At 45.6% G+C, this 22,671-nt stretch overlaps 1 protein-coding gene across 11 annotated transcripts in view; it reads right to left on the reverse strand.

The window, feature by feature from the left end:
• The window catches only part of eefsec (eukaryotic elongation factor, selenocysteine-tRNA-specific), a 468,842-nt gene that overhangs the window by 204,223 nt on the left and 241,948 nt on the right, over window positions 1-22,671 (reverse strand). For all 11 annotated transcript variants that reach the window (XM_070895666.1, XM_070895672.1, XM_070895675.1 and 8 more), the window contains one exon: window positions 13,946-14,590. In XM_070895666.1, the coding sequence (XP_070751767.1) occupies window positions 13,946-14,590 (645 nt within the window). The remainder of the gene's footprint in view (window positions 1-13,945; window positions 14,591-22,671) is intronic.

Here is a 22,671-nt window from a genome sequence, read left to right on the forward strand (position 1 = left end):
CTGATACCAGATTTATTCAATTCAATTTCACAACTTGTCATGATGAGATTTGAATGCCCAGCCTCTGGGTTGCTGGTCCACCAGTACAACCATTACATCACCACATCTGTACTCGAGGGACAAGCTTCAATGGGATAATTGGAATATTGGAAGGCTATGCTTCAATGGAAGAGTTAGGGTACTAGAGGGGTGAGCTGTCGGGGGGGGGGGGGGAGCAGGGTACCAGAGGGATTAGCTTGGAGCGGAGAGTTAGGGTACTTGAGGGGTGAGCTCTCGGGGGTGGGGGGGAAGCAGGGTACCAGAGGGATTAGTTTGGAGCGGAGAGTTGCGGTGTTAGAGGGACATAACTGATGAGAGATCAGACAGCAAAAACTAGACTGAAACGTTTAAACTGCGTTGAAAGTAAAAATAAATTATGACTGTTTTACAGGGAGTGAAATGAAATTAACGAAAGCAAGTTCAGAAAGAAAGACTTACATTTATATAGCACTTTTTATGACTTCAGTACGTCCCAAAGCGCTTTACAGCTAATTAAGTACATTGAGAAATGTAGTCACTGTTGTAATGTAAGAAACGCGGCAGCCAATTTGCGCACACCAAGATTCCACAAACAGCAGAATAAATGACCAGATAATCTGTTTTTAGTGATGTTGGCTGAGGGATAAATATTAGCTAATGACATACAGAAGTTTTTTTTAAAAAAAAAGAAAAAGGCCTTTATTTATGACTAATAAAGGTTTTCAAGTTACAGCAAGGGGAGCTATGCGAAGGCTGCAAATCATCTTTAGATCTAATTCCACAGCTTCTAACAGCATTCTGTCAGCACTCGTTACACAGTGCGAGCTCAGTATTGTCGGTGTCATCAGGAATTCCACTGCAGGGTTAAATCTGGGTCAGTATATTCTTGAAAGACTAATTTTATCTGACCAGGGTTAGCAATAAGAATGTCCCCAGACAACATAAATGTTGGCTACAGTACAATTAAGAAAGACAATATGTGGTTAGGATTAGTTTTTTTTTTGACATTTTATTCTTTAACCCTTTACGCACAAAGTTCTCTTTGTAGTTTTTCAAGTCGGGCATATGTTTTCCATCAAAAGACAGCTGCAAAACCTGAGCCCGAATATTTCAAGTGAAGAAATGAAGAAACGAGGAACAGATCTTCACTTAAAAAAAAACAAATTGTGACCGAGTTACAATGTTATTCTCGGTACGCAAGCGCTGCCACAATTCTCAAAAATAGAAGTGGTTTCAGCTTACAAGCTGTTTGGTTATTCTGAATGTTCAGAATGCACCAGACCCAAAATAGGATCCGTGAACTCCATTAGCATCAATGGTATTCTTGCTTCCTGCTCTTCTAACATAAAAACTGTTTTTTTTCCCAAGAAGAAAACATAAATATGGGTTCTATATGACACACACTTTTAAGTGCATGCGCTCATGTTGTATTTGGATGCTCTTCCCCTTTGGCAAACGTGATCTGTACACTCAAACCTAATTATACCTAAAACTCTGGGTTTTCTTCATTCATTCATGTGGGCATCACTGACAAGGCCAGCATTTATTGCCCATCCCTAATTGCCCTTGAGAAGGTGGTGGTGAGCCGCTTTCTTGAACTGCTGCAGTCCGTGTGGTGAAGGTGCTCCCACAGTGCTGTTAGGGAGGGAGTTCCAGGAATTTGACTCAGCGACGATGAAGGAACATGGATATATTTCCAAGTCAGGATGGTGTGTGACTTGGAGGGGAACTTGGAGGTGGTGGTGTTCCCATGCACCTGCTGCCGTTGTCCTAGGTGGTACAGGTCGCGGGTTTGAGGGGTGCTGTGTCAGATGCCTTGGTGAGTTCCTGCAGTGCGTCTTGTAGATGGCACCATTAATCTGCTGTCATTATTCTCATTAAAGAAACAACATTTTGAACAATAGCATCATCATCATCATATCGAGGTCCCTAGTATCGAGGATAAGAACATAAGAAATAGGAACAGGAGTAGGCCATATGGCCCCTCGAGCCTGTTCCGCCATTCAATACGATCATGGCTGATCCGATCATGGACTCAGGTCCACTTCCCTGCCCGCTCCCCATAACACCTTATTCCCTTATCGTTTAAGAAACTGTCTATTTCTGGCTTAAATTTATTCAACATCCCAGCTTCCACAGCTCTCTGAGGCAGCGAATTCCACAGATATACAACCCTCTGAGAGAAGAAATTTCTCCTCATCTCAGTTTTAAATGGACAGCCCCTTATTTTAAGATTATGCCCTCTAGTTCTAGTCTCCTCCATCAGTGGAAACATCCTCTCTGCATCCACCTTGTCAAGCCCTCTCATAATCTTGCACGTTTCGATAAGATCACCTCTCATTCTTCTGAATTCCAATGAATAGAGGCCCAACCTACTCAACCTTTCCTCATTAGTCAACCCCCTCATCTCCGGAATCAACCTAGTGAACCTTCTCTGAACTGCCTCCAAAGCAAGTATATCCTTTCGTAAATATGGAAATAGGGAGTGCAGCGAAGGTTCACCAGACTGATTCCTGGGATGGTAGGACTGACATATGAGGAGACAATGGATCAACTGGGCCTGTATTCACTGGAGTTTAGAAGGATGAGAGGGGATCTCATAGAAACATATAAAATTCTGACGGGACTGGACAGGTTAGATGCAGAAAGAATGTTCCCTATGTTGGGGAAGTCCAGAACCATGGGACATAGTCTTAGGATAAGGGGTAAGCCATTTAGGACTGAGATGAGGAGGAACTTCTTCACTCACAGAGTTGTTAACCTATGGAATTCCCTACCGCAGAGAGTTGTTGATGCCAGTTCATTGGATATATTCAAGAGGGAGTTAGATATGGCTCTTGCGGCTAAAGGGATCAAGGGGTATGGAGAGAAAGCAGGAACGGAGTACTGAAGGAATGATCAGCCATGATCTTATTGAATGGTGGTGCAGGCTCGAAGGGCTGGATGGTCTACTCCTGCACCTATTTTCTATGTTTCTATGTTTCAAAACTACACGCAGGTACAGCAGGCGGTTAAGAAAGCAAATGGCATGTTGGCCTTCATAGCGAGGGGATTTGAGTACAGGGGCAGGGAGGGGTTACTACAGTTGTACACTTGGTGAGGCCACACCTGGAGTATTGTGTACAGTTTTGGTCTCCTAACTTGAGGAAGGACATTCTTGCTATTGAGGGAGTGCAGCAAAGGTTCACCAGACTAATTCCCGGGATGGCGGGACTGACATATCAAGAAAGACTGGATCAACTGGGCTTGTATTCACTGGAGTTCAGAAGAATGAGAGGGGATCTCATAGAAACGTTTAAAATTCTGACGGGTTCAGACAGGTTCGATGCAGGAAGAATGTTCCCAATGTTGGGAAAGTCCAGAACCAGGGGTCACAGTCCAAGGGGTAAGCCATTTAGGACCGAGATGAGGAGAAACTTCTTCACCCAGAGAGTGGTGAACCTGTGGAATTCTTTACCACAGAAAGTTGTTGTGGCCAATTCATTACATATATTCAAAAAGGAGTTAGATGTAGTCCTTACTACTAGGGGGATCAAGGGGTATGGCGAGAAAGCAGGAATGGGGTACTGTAATTGCATGTTCAGCCATGAACCCATTGAATAGCGGTGCAGGCTCGAAGGGCCGAATGGCCTACTCCTGCACCTATTTTCTATGTTTCTATGTTTCCAGGTGTGGCCTCACCAATACCCTGTATAACTGTAGCAAGTATTTCCTGCTTTTATACTCCATCCCCTTGACAATAAAGGCCAAGATTCCATTGGCTTTCCTGATCACTTGCTATACCTAGATACTATCCTTTTGTGTTTCATGCACAAGTACCCCCAGGTCCCGCTGTACTGCAGCACTTTGCAATCTTTCTCCATTTAAATAATAATTTGCTCTTTGATTTTTTTTCTGCCAAAGTGTATGACCTCACACTTTCCAACATTATACTCCATCTGCCAAAGTTTTGCCCACTCACTTAGCCTGTCTATGTCCTTTTGCAGATTTTTTGTGTCCTCCTCACACATTGCTTTTCCTCCCACCTTTGTATTGTCAGCAAACTTGGCTACGTTACACTCGGTCCCTTCTTCCAAGGATGACTTGCTTCCACGCCAAAAAGGGATGAGTTCATTGGTGTTTCAATGAAGGACCTAATATTCCAGGTCCCGAACTACACGTTGAAGAGTGGAAGATGCCTGTGCGTGGATTTCTTTTAGTGTGTGGTGGCCGTTACACACTAGCCGCCACATGGGCTTGACAGAGCAAGGTCTTGGTCCAGTGGCAAGGATTCACCAAGACGACTGGCGACCAGCTCAACTGAACGGACCGAGTGTGCACACATATCGCAGTGTGGGCTGGCTCATGCTGCCCCTGGGCCCTCACTTCTTCTAGAACCCGAACTCACGCCTCTTCTGGGCCCCGATCACGTCCCCCTATGAACTCTCACCGCTCCTCTGCCTCGACGTTCCAGCTGTACCTGCCCGCACTCCAATCAGTGACCTGGATTTGGGTGACATCAAATCCAGACCCGTCTTCACAGCCATCGCCCTCCTGCAGCAACACTTGCTGCTCCCTGCAGTGGCATGCCGTCGCACATTGCTCCCTCTAATGGCCCCGGCCTACTGATGGTCTTGCAGAACAAAAGCAGCCAGAGGGTGAAGCACCAGTGAAATGAGTAGAGGCTTTCGTAAGCTGAGCCACCAATAAGGAATAATGACTGTGTCGGTCCTTTGACTTTCCAATAAAGATTTCACTGTGGCATGATTCTGGCACCAATATTTCATTTTAAGATTAAAACTTGCACAAGTGCTGCTTCACATGTAGGGGTTGAACATTTAAGAGCTGTACACTACAGGATCAAGGAAGCCATGTTGGGTGTGGGAGGTGTACATGGGGTCATCCAACCTGGTCTGAATTGTCTTTGGGTTCGTCACCGTTTCTGCAAGTGCCTGAAGCAGAGGTGGTGACACAGTTTTATCTTCACTGTTGTATTATCCTGCTCTTCCCTCTTCAGGGTTGCTGAACCGGGGAAGAGGGTGACAGAATTGTGGGGAATCCAAAACGAGGGGCCATAACCATCAGATGGTCACTAATAAATCCAATGGGGAATTCAGCAGAAACTTCTTTACCCAGAGAGTGGTGGGAATGTGGAACTCGCTACCACAGGGAGTGGTTGAGGCGAATAGCAAAGATGCATTAAGGGGAGGCTAGATAAACACACGAGGGAGAAAGGAATAGAAGGATATGGTGACGGGGTTAAAGAAATTTGGGAGGAGGCTCGTGTGGAGCATAAATACCGGCATGGACTTGTTGGGCCGAATGGCTTGATTCTGTGCTGTACATTCTCTGTAATTCTATGTAATTCTTGTACAGATTGCCAGGGAGGAGGTCTGGACGGTTAATAATTTTCCTACCGTGGTTAAGAGTCCACACACTGCTTTCTGCAAACGGCAAATATTCCACGCATGTTTGTAGTGACAGTAAAAGAAGATTAGGACGGAGAGAATTGCTGGAGAACTGTATATTCCGCAAAACACCATGAAAACAATAGTTGAACCAGTGCAAAATCTTGCACAACAGCCAAGGGCAACATGCATCATCTGGCCCATCCACCAAGTGCAGTGGCCCCAATAGCAGCCCTAACCTTAAAATGAGGCACTTTCCACATACCATTGCTAGACTAAATGATTTGTCTCATCGAGACGTCTTGCAACATATCCCCGCCAATGTACTCACGCAAATCTTTGCACAAAGCATAGGATTTCACAGAAAAATTGCAGGATGCAGGAAAAAAGCCGATTTCCAAGTAGAACTAAGTAATGATGAATCATTTTTTGGACCAAATCGCTCGCCCTAATTAGTGCTATTGCTCAAATATCCCTTATGGGCCACTACAAGGATTATTTTTCTCCCAAGAAATACAACTAGGTTTGTTCAATGTAAACCACTCGATTGTGTTTTGCGGAATAGGGGAATTTTGTACTCATTAAGGTTCAGGATGTCAGGTTCAGGAATTGGAAGTTTTCCACCTTTTAAATCCTGCAGCACTCACAGGTTAAGCATGGAACACATTACACATAAAGTGAACTACTTTTATGCTGTCGAACAATGGCCTTGAAATTAGGCCGTGCAGTTATTAGTGTCTGATTACATAACATGTTCGTATGAAATTATTTTGTCGGCTATTTTAACAGAAGTTTCAACCCAATATTTTCAACCCAATGATTTCAAGGCTGAAGTGCCTTAACCCAGGGGTGTACAAATTACTGCCTGTGAGACTTTGAACTTTGGCAATCAGCCCCAATGGCCATGATGCTCAGTTCCACTTGCATTTATATTCACTGGTTCATCCTGCCTGACTTTTGTGGGTCTGGACTATTGGGAAGATCTATTCTTCGCGTTGTTGCCTCTGCGGCAGGAAGAAACAAACATTTGCAGGACTATGCGGAAAGGGCGGGGGAATGTGAATTAGATAGTTTTTCCAAAGAGCTGGCATGGGCATGAGAAACCGAATGGCCTCCTTCTGTGCTGTATGATTCTGTGAATTTGCATTTATAAGGTGCCTTACACAACCGCTATCCCATTGAGGCTTAGATATGGGGCGTCATTGCCTCAACACTCTTCTCAATCTTCCTCGCTGCCATGCTCCACCTCACAGTTGACAAGCTCCCCGCTGGAGTGGAACTAAACTACAGAAGCAATGGGAAGATGTTCAATCTTTGCCATCTCCAGGCCAGGTCCAAGACCACTCCAACCTCTATCGTCGAGCTACAGTACGCAGACGACGCCTGCATCTGTGCACACACACAGGCTGAACTCCAGGACATAGTCGACGTATTTACCGAGGCGTATGAAAGCATGGGCCTTACGCTAAACATTAGTAAGGCAAAGGTCCTCCACCAGCCTGTCCTCTCCGCACAGCACTGCCCCCCAGGCATCAAGATCCACGGCGCAGCCTTGGACAATGTGGACCACTTCCTTTATCTCGGGAGCCTCCTATCAACAAGAGCAGGCATTGATGACGAGATCCAACTCCACCTCCAGTGTAGCCTTCGGCTGCCTGAGGAAGAGTGTTTGAAGATCAGGCCCTCAAAACTGTCACCAAGCTCATGGTCTACAGAGCCGCAGTAATACCTGCCCTCCTGTATAGCCCAGAGACATGGACATGTACAGTAGACACCTCAAGTCGCTGGAGAAATACCACCAACGATGTCTCTGCAAGATCCTACAAATCCCCTGGGAGGACAGACACACCAACATTGGCACCCTCATCCAGACCAACATGCCCAGCATTGAAGCACTGACCACACTTGATCAGCTCCGCTGGGCAGGCCACATAGTTCGCATGCCAGACACGAGACTCCCAAAGCAAGTGCTCTACTTGGAACTCGTCCATGGCAAATGTGCCAAGGGTGGGCAGCAGAAACGTTACAAGGACACCTTCAAAGCCTCTCTGATAAAGTGCGACATCCCCGCTGACACCTGGGAGTCCCTGGCCAAAGACCGCCCTAAGTGGAGGAAGTGCATCCGGGAGGGCACTGAGCTCCTCGAGTATCGTCGCCGAGAGCATGCAGAAATCAAGCGCAGGCAGCGGAAGGAGCGTGCGGCAAACCAGGCTCCCCACCCACCCTTCCCATCAACCACTGTCTGTCCAACCTGTGGTTCTCGTATTGGACTGTACAGCCACCTAAGAACTCACGCTAAGAGTGGAAGCAAGTCTTCTTCGATTCCGAGGGACTGCCGATGATGATGATATATGGTCCACGGCAATACTGAACAAAATAGACAACATAATGTAAACCCGCCTTCACTTCAGACTACTTGGGCATTTCCCCCTCACATCACCACACAAGCTTTATTTTCCCTACAATAGCTTGCATTTAAACAGCACTTTTAATGTAGAAAAACGTCCCAAGGCACTTCACAGGAGCATTATCAGGCAAAAATTGACAGCAAACTAAAAAAGGAGATATTGGGACAGGTGACCAAAAGCTGGGTCAAAGAGGTAGTTTTTACAGGGCGTCTTAAAGGAGGAAAGAGCAGTGCAGAGACGGAGAGGTTTAGGCAGGGAATTCCAGAACTTAGGGCCTACGCATGGCCGCCAATGGTGGGGTGAAGGAAGCTGGGTATGGCCAAGAATTGGAAGAATGCAGAACTTTCCGAGGGCTGTAGGGCTGAAAGACATTTCAGAGATATGGATACAGTCCTTTTCTCCGATGATCCTTCCAGCTGCTCTTGGATTCCCACCAATGCCCAATATCTCTCCACCAACATTTGATGGTACTTTAACTTCTCTCAGCGCGCCCACAGATCCATTCCAAACACCCATCAGTGTTCCACCTCGGTATGGAGGTGTGACTCCTTTTTGAAGCTTTCATCCTTCTACCAAAGCAACTCTGCTGCTCCTCAGAGGAAGGAAGGACCCAACAGAGTCATGCCCCAGCCTGTTATAGACTTGCCATCTTTTAGTCCAATCACAGGGCTACAAAAAGACTTACATTTATATAAAGCCTTTCACGAACACCGGACGTCTCAAAGTGCTTTACAGCCACTGCAGTACTTTTTTGGAGTGTAGTCACTGTTATAATGTGGGAAACGCAGCAGCCAACCTGCGCACAGCAAGCTCCCACAAACAGCAATGTGATAATGACCAGGTAATCTGTTTTTGTTATGTTGATTGAGAGATAAATATTGGCCAGGACACCGGGTATAACTCCCTTGTTCTTCTGCGAAATAGTGCCATGGGATCTTTTACATCCACCTGAGAGAGGGCCTCGGTTTAAAGTCCCAGCGAACTAGAAAACCACAAATGTAACGCCTCTATTTAAAATATGGAGGCAGACAGAAAGCAGGAAACTATAGACCGGTTAGCCTAACGTCTGTCGTTGGTAAAATGCTGGAGTCCATTATTAAGGAAGCAGTAGCAGGACATTTAGAAAAGCATGATTCAATCAAGCAGAGTCAACATGGTTTGATGAAAGGGAAATCATGTTTGACAAATTTGCTGGAGTTCTTTAAGGATGTAACGAACAGGGTAGATAAGGGGGAACCAGTGGATGCGGTGTATTTGGATTTCCAGAAGACATTCAATAAGGTGCCACATAAAAGGTTACTGCACAAGATAACATTTCACGGGGTTGGAGTAATATATTAGCATGGATAGAGGATTGGCTAACTAACAGAAAACAGAGAGTCGGGATAAATGGGTCATTTTCCGGTTGGCAAACAGTGACTAGTCGGGTGCTGCAGAGATCTGTGCTGGGTCCTCAACTATTTACAATCTATATTAATGACTTGGATGAAGGGACCGAGTATAATGTAGCCAAGTTTGCTGATGATACAAAGATGGGTGGGAGAGCAAATTGTGAAGAAGACGCAAATAATTTGCAAAGGGATATAGATAGGCTAAGTGAGTGGGCAAAAATTTGGCAGATGGAGTATAATGTGGGAAAATGTGAGGTTATCCACTTTGGCAGAAAAAATAGAAAAGCAAATTATAATTTAAATGGAGAAAAATTGCAAAGTGCTGCAGTACAGCGGTATCTGGGGGTCCTTGTACATGAAACACAAAAAGTTAGTATGCAGGTACCGCAAGTAATTAGAAGGCAAATGAAATGTTGGCCTTTATTGCAAGGGGGATAGAGTATAAAAGCAGCAAAGTCCTGCTACAACTGTACAGGGTATTGGTGAGGCCACACCTGCGTAGTGTTGGTCTCCGTATTTAAGGAAGGATGTACTTGCATTGGAGGATGTTCAGAGAAGGTTCACTATGTTGATTCTGGAGGTGAGGGGGTTAACTTATGAAGATAGGTTGAGTGAGATGGGCCTATGCTCATTGGAGTTCAAAAAGAATGAGAGGTGATCTTAACAAAACATATAAGATAATGAGAGGGCTTGACATGGTAGATGCAGAGAGGATATTTCCACTCATAGGAGAAACTAAAACTAGGGGGCATTGTCTCAGAATAAGCGGCCGCCCATTTAAAACTGAGATGAGGAGGAATTTCTTCTCTCAGAGGGTTGTAAATCTGTGGAATTCTCTGTCCCAGAGAGCTGTGGAGGCTGGGTCATTGAATATATTTAAGACGGAGATAGACAGATTTTTGAGCGATAATGGAATAAAGGGTTATGGGGAACGGGCAGTGAAGTGGAGCTGAGTCCATGATTAGATCAGCCATGATGTTACTGAATGGCAGAGCAGGCTTGAGAGGCCAAATGACCTACTCCTGCTCCTATTTCTTATGTCTCATCTGAAGGATGACACATCCAGCAGTACAGCACTCCCTCGGCACTGCACTGGAGTGTTAAACTAGATTTATGTGCTCAAGCAGCAGAGAACTCAGCGAACTGGAATACCCCTCCACCTGCCCCCCCTCCCCGATTGTCACACGGACCTGAAAGTCAACAGTTCGTGCACAACATGGATAATGTTATAAGAAAATAAGTTAGACTGCAAAGGCTTTTTGGGGCGGGCAATAAAGCGGGAGTGTTCCACGCCCTTTATCCAAGAAGACAAAGGTGGTTGTGTCTTGTTGAGTGCTGAAATTCGATAGCAGTTTTTTTTTAAGTGCAAGACAATCGAGGATGTGCAAGCATTAAACAGAATGGAACTTTTGAGAGCGGCCATATTTTCAGCTCTTTGTTGAGTATGACAAAGGGAGTTTTACATCCTGCACTCCTGAATCTGGAATAGCTACTGTAACATGGCAAACAATGCGGCCTATTTTACACTCCACAGATTGGGCTCCATTTATCTGCTCACTCCTGAAATCTTATCCACGGCATTGAGCAGAACCTATGAATGGTCAGAATGGAACTGAAGGCAGCAAAAGTAGCTTCTCACGTGTAAAATATGCATTTGCCGCTGGTGGAATGTGAAAGCAGGCTGGCTCTGTAACATTACTGAACGTTACATGTGCACCAGTGAAAGGGCTACACAGCAATATCAATCTCGCTGAATACAAAGCTCACAGTTCGATCACTGCGGCCTTGTTCTGGACCCTCTAATTATGATAAGTAAAGACACATGCTGCGATTTAACCGCAAGTAACTCATTGACTCTCCGTGGGGTGTGCCTATAAACAACCTGCTGCAACTTAATCGCTGCGGATCCAGTTAACCAAGACAAAATATTTCAGCCTTTCTTTGGCTTCCCACATGTTGTAGCCAAATACATGTTGTAGAATTTGGCAAATTCTGAATGATGAAATTTGCCAGTGGCTGGGATCTCTGACAAAACTGCATTGGTGGGATACAGTTTGTAAATCGAAACGACCACCGTATCTTCGTGCTAAACTATTCTAAACATTACAACAAAGGCATCCAGCCATTTGCCCGTGCAGCTGAGAAAAGGTCTTGAACCAAAATTCAACAAAGTAAATATCAGAATAAAAAAAGAATAGAATGATACAGCACAGAAGGAAGCAATTCGGTCCATCATGCCTGTGCCGGCTCTTTGAAAGAGCTATCCAATTAGTCCCACTCCCCCTGCTCTTCCCCCATAGCCCTAGCCTATACCCTCTGTTCCCTATCCAATCTTATCCCATACTCTATTTCCCACACCTTCTATCCCCTATCCCAGACAGATTTTTGAACGATAAGGAAGTTAAGGGTTATGGGGAGGGGCAGGGAAGTGGAGTTGAGGCCAAGATCAGATCAGCCATGATCTTACTGAACGGCGGAGCAGGCTTGAGGGGCCAAATGGCCTACTCCTGCACCTATTTCTTATGTTCTTATATCCTCTCTACGCTATCCAATACCCCATCCCATCATAGAATTATGCCACACAGAAGGAGGCCATTCACACCAGCATGCCTGTGTCAGTTCTTTGAAAGAGCTATCCAATTATTCCCACTCTCCTGCTCTTTCCCCACAGCCCTGTCCCATACCCACTATCCCCTATCCGATACCCCTTTGTCTCATATCCTTGGTCCCCCAATCCCATACCCCCTCATCTCCCACCTCCATCCCATACTCTCTGTCTGCCATTCTCTGACCCTGCTGTGCCATATCCCATTACCCGATATTCCTCAGCCTCTCGCTGTTAACCTGGTCACGTCTCCCGATCAAAACATCTCCGTGTATGTCCCATGATATTACTTATGGCCGGCTGGATGATGCGCTGCTTTATTGCGAATATGTCAGATAATGCCCGATGTATTATTCTGCTGCTCAGGCATAGCTGTGCTTATGCCAGTCTATCCCTTTAAAGGGGGAAATTCTGGTTGATATAAGTGAACGCAACGCGAGGTCACTCAGAGATTAATTGGCGTTTTGTCAGGTGTTTGGTCAGTCTCGGTTTGGGGCTCAGAAGTAACCAGCATTTTAAGATAGTTTTTGAATCTACAACAAGTATTTATATCACATCTTTAACGTAATAAAACGTCGCGAGGCGCTTCACAGGAGCGATAAACAAAATTTGACAACGAGCCACATAAGGAGATCTTTGGACAGCTTGGACAAAGAGGTAGGTTTTAAGCAGCGTCTTCATGGAGCAGAGAGAGGTGGAGAGGTGGGAGGTTTAGGTAAGGAATTCCAGAGGTTAGGACCTCGTCAGCTGAAGGCACGGCCGCCAATGGTGGATAGATTAAAATAAGGGATGCGCAATAGGCCAGAAATGGAGGAACGTAGAGTTCTCGGAAGGTTATAGAGTTACAGAGATAGGGAGGGCGAGGCCATACCGTACCGGGAGCCAATGTAGGTCAGCGAGGACATTTGTAACATGTGACATCTGTAGTGTGATCTCGGAGTAAGACAAACATTAATAAAAACATCTTTAATTCAAGAGTGATAAACATTCGCAATGATCTGTCGGGCAGGATAGAAATGACAGAATCATTAGGAGTGTTCAAAATGTAGTTGACTGCTGATGTAGGAGTTAGAGTGACAACCTTCAATGGAAGAATTAGGGTACTAGAGGGATGGGCTTCAATAGGAGAATTAGGGTACTGGAGGGATGAGTTTCAATAGGAGAGTTAGGGTACTGGAGGGATGTGTTTCAATCATCATCATAGGCAGTCCCTCGAAATCGAGGAACGGGTTTCAATAGGAGAGTTAGGGTACTGGAGGGATGGGCTTCAATGGGAGAGTTAGGGTACTGGAGGGGTGGATTTCAATGGGAGAGTTAGGGTACTAGAGGGATGGGTTTCAATGGGAGAGTTAGGGTACTGGAGGGATGGGTTTCAATGGGAGAGTTAGGGTACTAGAGGCCTGGGTTTCAATGGACCAAATTGCCATTTCTCATTTTTGACTTCTGTAATGTTCTTAAGTTGGGAAAATAGAACAAAAATAGTTAAACACATATGGTGCCTTTAAGGTGAAGCTAGGTAAGTAAATGAGGGAGAAAGGAAAAGAAGGATATGCAGATCAGGTTGGCTGAAGTAGGGTGGGAGGCAATGTTAACATTGAATCAGACAGCACAGAAGGAGACCATTCAGCCCATCGTGCCTGTGCCAGTTGTTTAATTTTAATGTTCTCTCTAATTATTTTTTGGGCTGCGCGGCCCCTTTAACAGGCTTTGTGGCGCATTCAAAATTCCGCGCATGTGCGGTTTCTCCATTTAAAAGTCGGGGAGCTGGCTGTCCGGGACCTCCAGAGCGCTGTGCAGTCATACAGCTTAAAGGAAACATTGGTGGGAGGAGGCTTGTGTGGAGCAGAAACACTGGCATAGACCAGCTGGGCCGAATGGCCTGTTTCTGTGCTGTAAATACTATGCATAAATATTATCTGAACTTTAGTGGAAACTATTACTAGTGGGCACAGTTTCAAATGATGCTCTAAGAATTCAAAATTTGGTGATACTTATTGCTTAAGTTGCCAGTTTTATGATTGGTGATTCCATGAAAATGGACTTGTAAATGCAATGTTTCCCTCTAACTGTTCCAGCTTCTGAGAACATCAGAAGGAGGTGATGGATGTCAGGTGATGGTGTGTCAGACTTGCTTACCCTTTCCACTTGCCCCTCTTTGTGCTTTAGCTTGAAGATCTTCAGCTTGGGCAGAGAGTCCTCTGCGTAGTTTTTCTCCTCAAAGCCTTCCAGCAAGACGCCATGAAAAGCCAGCCGGCAGGTGTTGGCGTGGATGTTGGTGTCCAGCTTGGAGCCTATCACCAGGCACAGCTTGGGGCAGGTCACGGGTTTCTCGAACTCCAACAGGGCCCACTGCTGCCTGGGAGCCCGGCCTCCCTCTGTTTGGGTACCGGCCTCGCTGAGATCGGCGCCAGCGTCCTTGGCTGGCGACAGGTATTCTTCCTGATAAAGATATTCCCGGTCAAAGACGAAACAATCCGTCACGGGTTCGTCCTCAAACTCCTCGGGGACGGGGCTGAAGAACGTCACCTTTCCCATGACCGTTTCGTGGCCAACAGTGATGTGGAACTTGGCCTTGGTGTGGACTGATCCTTTGAAATAAGGAATCTTCTTCACGGAGATAATGGCGGCATGAAGGGTGCGCAGGGACTCTGGGGTGCAGACCAGGCCCCGCTCCAGCTGTTTGGGGTCAAACTGGGTGACACAGATCCCTACGCGGTCACCTTGGATGGCAGTGTTCACCGGCTTACGGAACATCTGCATGGACTTGACCTTCCGGGTGACCTGTTCGCAGAAGACAAAAATCAAGAGAGAAAAAAAACAATTAGTGCGTGAAAGAGCGAGAGAGGATTTAAAAAAAAAAGAGACAGAAACCCAGTGATGTTAAATTCCTGAAGAAATATTATCGCAAAAACCTTAGGCCACTGGGGCATATAAATTATGCATGCTTATCCTCAGCGCGCTGAAACACAAAAGCCATTTACTTGCTCGGCTGTGATTAATATTGTACAAACGCTGCCTCCTTGGCTTCTGATAAAAAGATGACCCTTTTTAGAACTTGCATGTTATTATTCCAGGCTTTGAAATCAAATGCCACATCTCGCCTGTCTGTCCCATTGTAATACAGGATATGACAGGACACGGAGATCTGGATTCATAAACACATGACGGCAAGAGCCAGACAGAAGCAGAACCCTCTGCATTTATTGAAAAACGTTCCATTGGACGAATAATTTTTTTTTTAAATGGAGCAATGCGAAAAGAAATTGCAGCAGGTTGGGAAGGTAAAAGTATGACAAAAAATTAAAAACTGTATAAAAACAACATAGGCATTGGCCAAATCTGTCTATAATTCATGTAAATTTTCCTTACTTATTTTCTCCCCTTCTCTCCAGAAGACTGAGGTGTGGAGTGTCAAAATCCGAGTGTCAAAATCCTCTGCTGCCTCGTCTAGTTGGTCATACTTTGTGTACGAGCCGAGCCAGTGAGAATTGACAAGTCCACCACTGCCAAGCATCTCGTTCTCACCTTGTCTAAACTCTGAACTTCCTCCCTAAACTTCTCCGCCCTCCGTGAAGACGCTCCTTGAAACCGACCTCTGTGACCAAGCTTTTGGACAACCATGTATCTTGGTTTCAAATTTTGCTTCAAATCGCCCCTGTGAAGCACCTTGGAATGTGTTAGTACGTTAAAGGCACTATGTAAATACAAATTGTTGTTGCTGTTGGCAGACATGCCCTTTTCAGCAATGGATGGTAATCAGGAGTGGGAACCCTGGCTGATGTCCCTCCACCTTTGGCTCACGGCACTGAGGCCAACGTTGGAGCCCTAAATGCTGCCCTGGGTAATACCAGCTATCTCACCATTGATCGTGAATTGAAACTGCAGTGTTCTGATCTGCATGGCTCAACTGCACGATGGCTTTACCACTGAGCCATAGGAGGAGCATCACTGAATACACATTAATATGTCGGTCTACAAAATCTGTTGGGAAATATTTTCTTATAACCAATCAGAACATTAGGAACAAATCAAAGGCTTTATTTCTCTATTTCTTAAACCCGTCTCCCCGGCCCCTTCATCCTCAACTCTACCAAGTGCAAAGAGCTCAAGGATTTCATTGTCTCCAAGATAGGGACCATTCATTCAGCTGCCATTATTGCTTCCTTCCATTTCTCCTGCCCACCAAGCCAAACCCCCCCCACCAGTCCTGTCCCCACATCTTTCGCTACCTCCTCTCCATTGCTCCCCATGGTCTCTCAAAGCTCATCGCGTCCACGAGATTTCCCTCCTGCTCCTTGGACTCCATTCCCACTAAACATTTAATCGCCCAACTTCCCTTCCACCCATTTTACCCAATATTGTCAATGGCTCCCTCTCCTCAATCATGGTAACCCTCCCTTTCAAAACCACAGTCAGCAGTCCCCCTCCTCAAAAAAACCCCTTGATCCCTCTGCCCTCGCTAACTATTAGTCCAGGAACATATGAAAATGCCAGACAGGAAATGCCCATTTGTTCCATCTAGCCTGTCCCATATAGCTGTGATGACTACTGCATCATGATAAAGACATTCTCCACCCTGCCCAGAGCCATGTAATCTCTTGGGAGAGGCGCAAAACCAGGTTAAAAACCCCAAGGTAAATAGGGGGAGAAAAAAAAAAACAGAAAATGTTCTCTCCGACCCCCTTGGGTGATCAAAACCAGATCATCACATTGCCTTGATTTACGTTACAGGATACACATACATACATACATATATATATATATATATACGCACACACACACACACACACAAGTTGTTGTAATCTCAGGCCTAGGTTCTCAGGCCACCCACCTGCCCTATTCCTAACTTGCAACGTCGCCCGTCTCTATCCCTGCCTCAGCTCATCCGCTGCTGAAACCCTCATCCATGCCCGTGTTACCTCTAGATTTGAATATTCCAACGCACTCCTGGCTGGCCTCCCACATTCTACCCTATGTAAACTTGAGGTGATCCAAAACTTGGCTGCCCGAGTCCTAACTTGCACCAAGTCCCGCTCACCCATCAGCCCCGTGCTCGCTAACCTACATTGGCTTCCGGTTAAGCGCGCTTCAATTTCAAAATTATCATCCTTGTAATCAAGTCCCTCCATGGCCTCGCCCCTCCCGATCTTGTAATCTCCTCCAACCCCACAACTACCTCCCCCTCCCTACCGAGATCTCTGCGCTCCTCTAATTCTGCCCTCTTGAGCATTCCTGACTATAATTACTCAACCATTGGTGGTCGTGCCTTCTGTTGCCTAGGCTCTAAGCTCTGGAACTCCCTGCCTAAACCTCTCCGCCTCTCTTTTCTCCTTTAAGATGCTGCTTAAAACCTACTCCCTTGACCAAGCTTTTAGTCACCTGCCTTAATTTCTCCTTATATGGCCTGATGTCAATTTTTTTTTTGTCGAAAACACTCCTGGGAATCGCCTTGGGAAGCTTTACTAAGTTAAAGGCGCTATATAAATACAAGTTGGTGTTCTTCTTCTTCTTGTTTTGGCCACCCCACACCCTCTCGGCCAATGTTCACAACCTGCAGGTCTCAGGCCACACCCCACCCGCATCTCTCATCCCCATCATTACAAGCTTCACTCATCCAGTCCTTGGGCTACCCATTACCGAGGCTCATGGCCCGCACACATTCTCCTACGTCGCACCAATGTGGGCCTCACACATACCGCCTCAGGCAGCCGCCCTTGTCCTCTGGTTGCTCCGTTTGGTGCAGCCTGCGTGCACCCATTCCTGCCTCAGCCTGCCTACATATCCGCTCTGCCATCTTTGTGCTACATAACAGCATCTGTGCTTTTACTTAAAGCACTTAAAATACTTTCAAGAAAATGAAAGCCTGTTGTGGAAAGAAATGGGGACAGATTGGAGAGGGAGCAGTGGGAAGAGGGAGAACAGAAAGAGAGGGAGAAAAAGAAAAGACTTGCATTTATACAAGCGCCTTTCATGACCACCGGTCGTCTCAAAGCGCTTTACAGCCAATAAAGTATTTTTTGAAATGTAGCCACTGTTGTAATGTGGGAAACGCGTCAGCAAGCTCCCACAAACAGCAATGTGATAATGACCAGATCATCTGTTTTAGTGATGTTGATTGAGGGATAAACATTGGCCAGGACACCAGGGAGCATTCCCCTGTTCTTCTTCAAAATAGTGGCCATGGGATCTTTTACGTCCACCTGTGAGGGCAGACGGGTCCTCGGTTTAACGTCTCATCCGAAAGACGTCACCTCCAACAGCACCGCACTGAAGTATCAGCCTAGTTTTTTGTGCTCAAGTCCCTGGAGTGGGACTTGAACCCACAACCATCTGACTCAGAGGTGAGTGTGCTATCCACTAAGCCACGGGTGACACAGGAGAACATGAAGAGAGAGAAGGCGGAAGGAAAAGCATGGGAACATGGGAACATAGGATCAAAAGTAGCCCCTCGAGCTTGTTCCGTCATTCAATTAGACCATGGTTGCTCTGTACTTCAACCAATGCTGCACTTTGTTCTGCGTGGCCTGTTTATTTTGGTGCGCGGTCTCTTTAAATTTTCATGCACGCGTCATATTTACAATGTGAAAGACGGTGAGCGGCCGGCGCGGTATCTTTCCCATTACTGCACCACCGCATAGCTTAAAGAGAACATTGACCTCAACTCCATTTACCCGCCTTTGCTCCATATCCCTCAGTACCTTTAACCAACAGAAATCTATCCATTCCAGTCTTGAAAATGTCAATTGACCCCTAGCATCCACAGAGGTTTGGGGATGGGGCAGGGTGGGTTGGAGGGCGGGGGGAGAGCTCCAGATTTCCACTGTCCTTTGTATGAGAAAGGACATCCTGACTTCACTTGTAAATGGCCTAGTTCTAATTTTAAGCTTGCACCTCCTTGTCCTGGAGTTCCCCACCAGAGGTAATAAGTGTCTCTGTATCTACCCTATTGATTCCCTTCGTCAGTGAGACAGACGGGAAGCAGGGCAGAGAAGGAAAGCACGTCACTGTAAAGACAGAGACAGTAAAGCTAATTGGGACAGTATGTGACTGAAGATGGGAGGCACAAGAAGGGAAAGGGAGCGAGGGGTGGTTGATGGAAGCATGGTGGGAAGCAAGGATTTTTCTTGATTTAGTGCTAAGACAGCATCATAGGCGTGTTGGAATCACAGATGGAAGGGCGTTTTTCAGCAAGCATGGCATAAAAAAGATGAAGTTACTGTTGTATACTCTCCGATACCCTGCTCAGGTTATATATAATGACTTTGTCCGGTGCTGCTTTCATCACTGCCACACAAATACGCTGGTATGTCCACAGCAGAGCACTGCAATGCTTATAAATACTAGGACGTGACAATTGCAGACAGTAACTGTAATGCATTTGCTTCATGGGTTATTTGTTTAAGAATTCATAGCAACACATTGCTATTAAGAACTAGTTGGATTATTAGCAAAGGTTTAACAATCACACTACACGTTCATTACCAGTTCATCCACAAGGCTCACAACCACCTGCCTCATCATGGATCCCCCAAACCCAACTGGTTGGGGTTTTATTGAGTCTTGTGAACATCACATGACTGGCTACAAACCTGTGAGCATACTCACAGGTGCATACATGACAGTAACAAAGTTAATCTTTATGGAAATCCATACGATAAGGGTTCGGTGTCTGAAATAAGCAGAGAAGAACACCATAAAATCTAAAATGGCTTTCCTACTTCCAAGAATAAAGAGTGAGCCAGCTACAACCAAAATCATGACATTAAACCTAAAAATAAATGTTGGAAACATATTCGGTTTTTGTAGGTTACCAGCAGCACAAGAAAATACAAATGCAGCAGGAAAGAACGGTGGGAGGGAAGGAAGGAAGAAGGGATGGTGAAACGTAGAGAGCAGGGAGGGAGGGAAACAAGGAAGAAAGAGGGAGGGAGAAAAGGAAGAGAGGGAGGGAGAGAGAGGAGAAGAATAGGAAGAAAGAGGAGAGAGAAAAGGAAGAAATAAGGGAAGAAAAGAAAGAAATGGAGGAGGAAAGGACAGAGGAAAGAAAAAAGGAAAATAATGCAAGAGGAAGCAAAGGAAAGGAAAAGAAGGAAGATTCAGATTTGCAGTTATATCGCGCCTCATCACATTACTGTAACAACTCAGCCTTTCATCGATGAATTACTTTTGGGTCGTAGTGACTGCTGTAATGCAGGAAATCATAATGTTTGATATCTTTTTAATATCCAATATAAGGTAAATTTGGCAGCCACTAGCTCAGTGGGTAGCACGCTCACCTCTGAGTCAGAAGGTTGTGGGTTCAAGTCCCACTCCAGGGACTTGAGCACATAAATCTAGGCTGACACTCCAAGGCAATGCCGAGGGAGTGCTGTCCAGTCGGAGGTACCAGCTTTCAGATGAAATATTAAATCGAGGCCCCGTCTGCTCTCTCAGGTGGACATAAAAGATCCCATGGCACTATTTCGAAGAAGAGCAGGGGAGTTATCCCCGGTGTCCTGGTCAATATTTATCCCTCAATCAGCATCACTAAAACAGATTATCTGATCATTGTCACACTGCTGTTTGTGGGAGCTTGTTGTGCACAAATTGGCTGCCACTTTTCCTACATTACAGCAGTGAGCGGAGGTCAGAATCGGCTTGGAGTGGAGGTCGGAAGCAGCGAGGTTCGGGGGTCGAAAGCGGCGAGGAGCGGGGGTTGGGACCGGCGAGGTGCGGAGGTCGGGACCGGCGAGGTGCGGAGTTCGGGACCGGCGAGGTGCGGAGTTCGGGACCGGCGAGAAGAGCATGGAGGAGGGGAGAGGTCGGAGCCAAGAGGTGGAGTAGAGTGGACAAGACCAAGGGAAGGCGCAGCACGGGCCAATAGCGAGGCTGTGAGGCTCATTGCGTACTATGAATTCCACGTAGAGAGAGGTCCTGTGGAAAGGAAGGAGGACAGTAGGAGTAGGAGTTTGAGTTTGTGTGTCTGTATTGGCACATCGGTGAAGCCTAGTCTCTAGTCATCTTGGATCTCCTTGCCACTGGAACAAGACCTTACTCTGTCAAGCCCGTGTGGTGGCTGGTGTGCAATGGCACTCCACATTAAAAGAATTCACACACAGGCATCTTCCACTGTTTAAAATAAGTTCAGCTGTTACCTGGGTACTCATTTTTAATGTGGAAGCAAGTCATCCTCGACCCCGAGGGATTGCCTGTGATGATGATGATTATAGCAGTGGCTCAACTCCAAAAGTACTTCATTGCCTGCAAAGCGCTTTGGGGTGTCCGGTGGTTGTGAAAAGCATTGTAGAAATGCAAGTCTTTCCTTTCTTTTTCTTTTTAAATTTGGAGCAAAACAGAACTCTTCAAAATATTAGTTTGATACAAATATACTACAGCCACTGCAAAATAGTTAACATAACCCTGCAGCAACACAAAATCCGATATGGCTTTAGGACATGGAGCAGTTTCCGAGTATTGGAACCAAAACATCTACCTCAGAGGATTTAGTGCAATCTGTCAGGTTGTAATTTTACACATTGAAATACGAACCTGTGGAACATCTAAAGGCTTCACCAATTAAAAGCAAACCTCCGAGTGAGTGCAGGTTATCTTAGTGAGGATAGAGAAACTGTTCCTCAATTTCCTGACTTTGTAAATGCAGGAGCGGTCATGTCACAACCTGTCAGTGATTAGCGGTCACAATCACCGAATCATTCAGAAAAAAACAAAAATCAATTTGAAGATTGCTTTATAGGTGGGTAATAGCAAGTTATGTTCTTCAACTTGTGGGAAAGATAATCGATGCGGTTAGCAGTCGTGTGGGCAGATATTTTTTTAAACTTATGTGAAGTTTGAGAAGTGGGTAATGAGTCATTTGAGAATTACATCCCAGCCCACTCCACATACTCTTGACTCTGAGGAGACAAGTATTAATTTGTTCTGGATACGATGCACACATTTCCCAAGGAGACCTCAATGGTTTTTCAGCTTAATTGACACATGAACCACTAATTCAACAACAGCATGCATTTATAGCTCCCCTTTAACATAGACAAAAGGCGCATCACTGCAGCGATTGTTAAATAAAAATTGGCACTGAGCCCCATAAGGAGATATTAGGACAGATGATCAAAAACTTCGTCAAAGAGGTAGGTTTTAAGAAGGGTCCTGAAAGGACAAGAGAGAGGGGTAGAGAGGGTTCTAGAGGTAATTCCAGATCAGGGCCTATCAGCTGAAACTACGGCCGCTAATGCTGGAGCGAGAGAAATCGGGGCTGCGCAAATAGCCAGAATTGGAAGAATTACACAGGATTATATAGGATATATGGCAAAGACACAAGCCATTCGGCCCAACCAGTTCATGCTGGCGTTTATGCTCCACTCGAGCCTCCCCCTGTCTTTCCTCATCTAACTCTATCAGCATAACCCTCTATTCCTTTCTCCCTCATATGCTTGTCTAACCGCCCCTTAAATGCATCTATACTATTCGCTTCAACCACTCCATGGGGTAGCGAGTTCCACATTCACACCACTCTTTGGGTAAAGAAGCTTCTCCTGAATTTCCTATTGGATTTCTTGGTTTGATGGCCTCTAGTTGGAACATTCTCTCTGTATCCACTCTATCAAAACCTTTTGTAATTTTAAAGACCTCTTTGCGGTCATCCCTCAGCCTTCTCTATTCAAGAGAAAAGAGACCCAGCCTGTTCATCCTTTCCTGATAGGGATATCTTCATATTTCTGGTATCATCTTTGTAAATCTTTTCTGCACCCTCTTCATTGCCTCTATATTCTTTTTGTAATTTTGGAGACCAGAATTGTACGCAGTACTCCAAGTGCGGTCTAAACAAGGTACGATATAAGTTTAGCATAACTTCACTACTTTTC

Source organism: Pristiophorus japonicus, chromosome 12 (genome assembly GCF_044704955.1).
Source record: "Pristiophorus japonicus isolate sPriJap1 chromosome 12, sPriJap1.hap1, whole genome shotgun sequence".
Taxonomy (NCBI): domain Eukaryota; kingdom Metazoa; phylum Chordata; class Chondrichthyes; family Pristiophoridae; genus Pristiophorus; species Pristiophorus japonicus.